Source organism: Silene latifolia, chromosome 11, assembly GCF_048544455.1.
Source record: "Silene latifolia isolate original U9 population chromosome 11, ASM4854445v1, whole genome shotgun sequence".
In the NCBI taxonomy this organism is placed as follows: Eukaryota; Viridiplantae; Streptophyta; class Magnoliopsida; order Caryophyllales; family Caryophyllaceae; genus Silene; species Silene latifolia.
In genome coordinates, this window is record NC_133536.1 from 75507893 (window position 1) to 75514432 (window position 6540).

General features: G+C 40.0%; 1 protein-coding gene across 1 annotated transcript; it reads right to left on the minus strand.

The window, feature by feature from the left end:
- Positions 1 to 1900: 1900 nt before the first annotated feature.
- Positions 1901 to 3169, minus strand: LOC141613563 (uncharacterized). Its single transcript, XM_074432300.1, has one exon. The coding sequence runs from the start codon at positions 3167 to 3169 to the stop codon at positions 1901 to 1903; it is 1269 nt and encodes a 422-aa protein (XP_074288401.1).
- Positions 3170 to 6540: the final 3371 nt, after the last annotated feature.

Consider the following 6540-nt stretch of genomic DNA (forward strand, 5'->3'; position numbering starts at 1 on the left):
TTCTTTAGAAGACACACATGATCGGGCTTAGTCCGATCTCGAAACCCGGGAGGCTGATGCATATAGACCGTCTCGGCAAGATGTCCATGTAAGAAGGCCTTTTTGACATCGAGTTGATGAATGGGCCACTTTTTGGACACAGCAAGGCTAAGAACGGTTCGTATGGTGGCAGGTTTGACCACGGGACTAAAAGTTTCATCACAATCGACTCCTACCTGTTGAGACCTGCCATTCACAACAAGTCGAGCTTTGTATCGCTCCAAATCACCATTAGCTTTGAATTTATGTTTAAACAACCAAAGACACCGTGTTACATTGACATTAGGAGGTCGAGGCACAAGAACCCAACTCTTATTCTTAATGAGTGCATCGAATTCATCTTTCATAGCGTGATTCCAATTCGGGTCATTAAGTGCAATAATGGGACTCTTAGGGACGGGTGACAGTGTGGTTGTGGCACATAAATCAAACAGTGGTTTGGGCTTGAAAATACCGTGTTGAGCTCGGGCAGTCATCTGAGACGAGGGAGGTGGAATGTTTGGCGTGGCTGTAGAGGAAACCGAGGAAAAAGTCGAAGGGGTGGCAGCCGAGGCAGGGGTCGAGGCTGCGTGAGGAGTTGCAGCCGAGATAGGGCTGTCGGGGGGACTGTTGGGCAGGGGACTGTGGGTCAGGGGCGTGTCTGGTGGGCTGGCAGGTGGGTCGTGTGGTGTAGTGGTGATAGATACGGCAATTTGATGGGAGATATAAGGGAACTGGTCATTGGTGAGGAAGTGATAAGAGGAGTCAAGTGTTTTGGTCTTCGAAGCAAAAGGAAAAACCGACTCATCAAAAGTCACATGTCGAGCTATAATGACCTTATTGGTTGCCAAATCTAAGCACTTGTAACCACGATGACTAGACGGATAGCCGAGAAACACGCACGGGGTGACACGAGGGTCCAGTTTATGGATAGTCGTGGGGGGTTTGTGAGGGTAGCAAAGGCATCCAAAGGTCCGTAAGTGAGAGTAATTGGGGACACGATGGTAGAGGCTCGATGTAGGTGAGGCGTTTTTATTGGCTTTGCTAGGTAATATATTATGTAGATATGTGGCCATGGCAAGGGCATGATGCCACAAAGATGGAGGTATATAGGTGTGAATAAGAAGGGTACGCATGATATTGTTTATGGTTCGGATTTTTCGTTCGGCTTTACCATTTTGAGGAGAGGTATGTGGACACGAAAACCGAAATAACATTCCTGTGGATGCGAAAAATTTATGAAGTGGGGAGTTATCATATTCACGGCCATTATCGCATTGGAGAGTTTTAATAGAGGTTGTAAATTGCGTTTTAACCATGTTATAAAAAGTGGTAAAAATCTGACATACATTTGATTTATTTGTGATTGGAAAAGTCCACAAAAAATTAGTGTAGTCGTCAAGAAACAAGATATAAAAACGATGGTTGAGAGTACTTAAAACAGGCGAGGTCCACAAGTCCGTATGTATAATATCAAAGGGAGCAACAGTTTGAGATAAAGAATTAAAAAAGGGCAATTTTTTATGTTTTCCCAATTGACAAGAACGACAAACGGATAAATTGTTCAAAGGACGACACGACAAAGTTTTATTAGTACATAAGGAATTAAAAATAACGTGGCCGGGATGACCAAGACGGCCATGCCAAGTAGTAGACGGAACCGCAAGAAAGGCATGTGGGTGTGAGGCGGATGTAGGTTGGTGCGTGGAAAGGAATGGGTAGAGGTCCCCCGTGCTATTGCTTCTCATAATCGGCATCCCCGTCTTGAGATCCTTCACAATGAAATCAAAAGGGTCAAACTCGACAGAGACTCGATTATCGCTAGTAAATTTTCGTACAGAGACCAAGTTCTTAATTAAGTTAGGGACATGTAGGACATTTTTTAGCATGGGAAGCGGCTTGGGGGATTAAGAGTCATGGCACCGTAACCTACAATTGGAATCATATCACCATTTCCGACTACTATATGACGAGAATTACTCAAAGAAGAATAAGAGGAGAGCGTACCATTATTGGAGGTCATGTGCGACGACGCACCTGTGTCCATAAAATAGTTGTCATCCAGTTGTTGCAGGCCGAGCGATTGCATCATAGCGGCTATGTCCGTTGGCACGAATGCACCAGACGATGAACCCGTACCAGGTTGGGCAATAAAGGCTTGCCCATTGCCATTTGGACGAGGCCCAAGGATGCCCTGCTGAGCCCGGTTCGCAGGACCAGTCCATCCGGCAGTAGGGTAGGGGCACGGTGGCACAGATGGCCACGAATTGAAAGGCACCCATGTCCAAGTTCCTTGTTGCTGCTGCTGTTGACCACCATTACAACTGTTGTTGTGACCGTTGTTGTTCGAATTTCCACCAGTGTTATTTTTCCCACGGTTGCCACGATTATTGTTACGTCCTCCCTTGCCTTTGTAATTGTTTGAATTACCACCCCCTTTTGTCGAATTGTTTTGATTTTTGGAATCCGACTCCTTGGAAGGGTGTGAAGCGAGAAGAGCAGTATCAGTGTTGGCAGGAGCAAGCTGGGCACGCTGGTTGCTTTCTTCGAGGGCTAGCATCGACCTAGCCTTGTAGAAGGGAGGTAGGGGCTCGGCTTGTTGGATGATTGTCGCGATCCCCTTGAATCCTTCAGAAACATGGGTCACCAACTGTAATACAAGACGGGTTTCAGACACAGGAGAACCAACGTTAGCAAGTTGGTCCGCAATCATTTTGAGGGCTTGGCAATACGACGACACATTCGGGTAATTGTCCATGTGAGTAATGGTGAATTGTTGCTCTAACATGACGGCCCGAGAGTGTTTGTTATCATTGAAAATGTCCTTGAGACGATCCCACGCTGCTTGAGCGATAGATCCGGGTTCAAGGATCGTGTGTAGAAGGTCAAGAGAAATTGTGCTATATATCCATTGTTTAACAATGGCATCGAGACGGGTCCAAGTAGCATCTTTATTGATCACCGTGTCTTTGGGAGGGACCAGGTGATCGAGAACATCAAAGGCGCTGGCCGTGTTCAAGAACAACTCGGCCCAGGATGCGTAATGAACATTTTCCGTCTCAAGAGTAATTTTCACAAAATTCTTGATGTTAGACACGGAATAAGCAGGGTGAAAAGATGATTCGGAGGAAGAGGAGGTGTCGTTTACCATGATTACTAAGTGAGGCAGGGAGAAGAAGGAGATCGATTTAGAGAGCGGAAGAGAAAGAATCGTTTTGGCTGATACCATATAAGAATTATATTTGCCTGATTAATATTATTTACCATTATCCTATTTATACATACAACCAAACCCTAAGTTAGCTAGGATACTAACCATATACAAGGGATAACAATAACTAGAATATAAGAAGCTATGACTAAGTAAATTACACACATGACTAAATTACGACTAACAAATTACAACAAATATGGAGAGAATATAGGTATATTCTAATAATTATACACAAAGATTATTGGACTGTCAATGTAGTTTTCATTCACTTTGCTTTTGGTATATTCATGGTTATGGGTAAGTTCATATTTATCATTATCCATGAATAAATAAATGTAGAGTAAAATGATAAAGAAAGAAAGAGTTTGTTATAGGAAATCAAGAAGATATATTGGCATAATTTACAGATTTTTTTTTGTTGAAAGAATATATTTCTATTCCTAAACTACCCCTTATTAATACATGATTTGAAATTAAATTTTTTTAGGTGGGAACTAAAATTAGCAAAGTTATTTACAATTATACCTCGGTGGCGCCGAATTTCAGCATCACTCGGTGGCGCCATCTCATTTTCCAATTTACAATGCTAGTTATTAATCCGTAGCTTACATTCTTGCATAGATTCACCAAGTTGGCATTTTACTTATTTTAAATCCAAACAATATAATTGTATATGTTTTCCAATAATTGATCATTATCTACAATTTGTTTTTGAAATTGCGGTTCAAGGCAAAGAAATACAAAATTGATGAGCAAAAAGCGTATCTATTAATTTGTTCTCATCCAGCACAAGTCAATGTCACCAAATCTTTTATCAATATAAGAGCATTAACATTATATAGATAATATTATATGCACTTGAAAACAAAATTTGCATAGAATTACACAATGTTATTTGCAATCGTCAGATTAATTGATTTGTAATTGGTAGATTTGTTTGAAAATGATGAGAGATCAAATAGATAATTGCATGTGAGACTAACATGGTAGGTCCGTTAATTAAACCAGAATTTCAGTAATTATGATGTTAACTGAAAAGAACTTCTTAACAATAAAATGAGTGTTGAACAAAAGCATTCTTTTATTTGGTTGGTTCATGCAAGCATTTCGACTTTGATTAACCTATAATCGCGGACGTCCACTCTCATTACATAATTATGGCCGAAGATAAAGGCTAACAAACTAACAAAGTCACACCGGCTGCTCGAGGAGTCGAGGGCATCCCCATTTGGAGAGCTATAATATAGTTGTTTATGTGAAAAACAAGATTAGTACCTTAAGGTATTTTGGAGGCCGTAATAACTCTTCTATACTTTATGATCTATGGGTTCGAGCCACGGTTATAAATGCGTAATCTAATAAACAACGCTAAATTACTTATAATAATTTAGCGCTCAACAATGAATGATATAATTCTCAAACTTAAACACAAGAATTCCCAATGATACTTATATATCAAGAAGATTCCAATAACACAACATCAACTAGAGTTTTCACAAGAGTATTTGTGGATGCTAAATTACAAACTAAGGGATAGATGGCTGATTACCTCCATGATCGGATGGGCTCGCCGTGTGTAGATACCCGGTATCTGTTGAATCCCCAACAAACACACGATGATTATCAGACTACAACATGTTTAGGGATCGCTACGTTTGATCGACAGTTTATATAACTACGCGTCGAAAACTCAAAAAACGATTTCGAATGCGAAAATATTTTCAAAACATTTCAAAAATACCTGGAGTGTTTTATGCACGACGACGGGGTCGCAATAACACTAACTAGAGTCAAAACCGAAAACGGAACAAAAACCAACTCAAAATTCCAATCCCGACTCCAAAAACGAGTCCAACCGAGTCAAACACAAAAAACAAAACCTCACGCAATGATTCCATGCTAAGTATACACGGTATATTTGATGGTCAAGTATAATCATATCCTACAAAATCTAGGATAGAACAATCCACAAATTCCAAATGCGTGATAGTTACAAGACAACTCGAAGACCCGCGGACATGCTCGCGCCTCTTCAAGCAGCTTATATGACCATGTTGCCCAAAACGCACAACATCACACAAATCCTCTATAAATACACCTCAAATGCCACCATTTGAAGGTACACAAGAGTCCGCCCCGTCTTTTCTCCCTTAATTAACATTCTAGACCTCGACTTCTCAAGTCAACAACCGACGCGTATTTTCGACCTACTAATTGAAAATACGAGCCTTACACATTGTTTGGTACCATCATCGTGCATTAAATCACTTGACTTACCACTTCAATCAACTACACCATCACTAAAGCAAAGCAACACTCCATACTTTACAAAAACGGTTTTAAATCGAGTTTTCCGACTCACGAGTTTTTACACTTTGTCGATTTCTCGTCACGCAACCTGGCATGTAAGTATGAGGGTGTAATTAATCATATTATTTCATGTTCTTTTTATATATTTTCATGATTTTAACATGATAAAACATGCATAACATGATCCAAAATACAGATTGATTGAGCCAAAACCGAGTTTTGACTGGAGACAGAGGCTGGTAGTCACCATTACCAACCTCGCGCCTCTTTAGGCATCCCCAGTCAGAACTCAAACGTGTTTGAGTTCGTCTTTCTTCTACTCCCTCCGTACCAGACCAATGGTAACACTTACCTAATACGGCCGTACCACACCAATGGTAACATTCCTTATTTGGCCCACAACGTTACCAAATTATCCTTATACTCATTTGATATTTACATAAAATGCCACTACATACCCCACCTACCAACTCACAATTAAACCCACAATTACATACCCCACCTATTTTCTTACCTCTTTACCCCTTCTTTTACCCTCTTTTCTTAAAAACCCCATTTTTTACCACGATACCATTTGTGTGGTACGGAGGGAGTATTTCATTTCTTATTTGCAATCGATTTTTACCATTTCAAATATTTCAAATCATTTTTATGATGAACATTTTTAACCATGAATTATATTTACCCTTGGCTCTTCATGTCATGACAGTTTAATCCATGACTCGGTGATAATATTTGGTTAATTACATTTTTAAAGGATATTTTAAAGGCCTCTTATTCATTTGTTTACATTTGCAAAAAACCATATTAGTCATACATGGATAATCATCTTTGGTTCTAGATACCATGTCGGTTTAATCCAAGTATGATGATAAACTTTGACTAATTACAAAGCAATGAACTTAATATAATTAGTTCATATCAAGCATTTTTACACCCTTTTTACAAAACTATTCATGTCAAGTTTGCAAAACCGAACCCGACATCGAATATTATCA

What these genes read in the sequence shown, in the direction of transcription:
- LOC141613563 (XM_074432300.1), bottom strand. Translation starts at nt 3,169, where the DNA reads ATGGTAAACGACACCTCCTCTTCCTCCGAATCATCTTTTCACCCTGCT.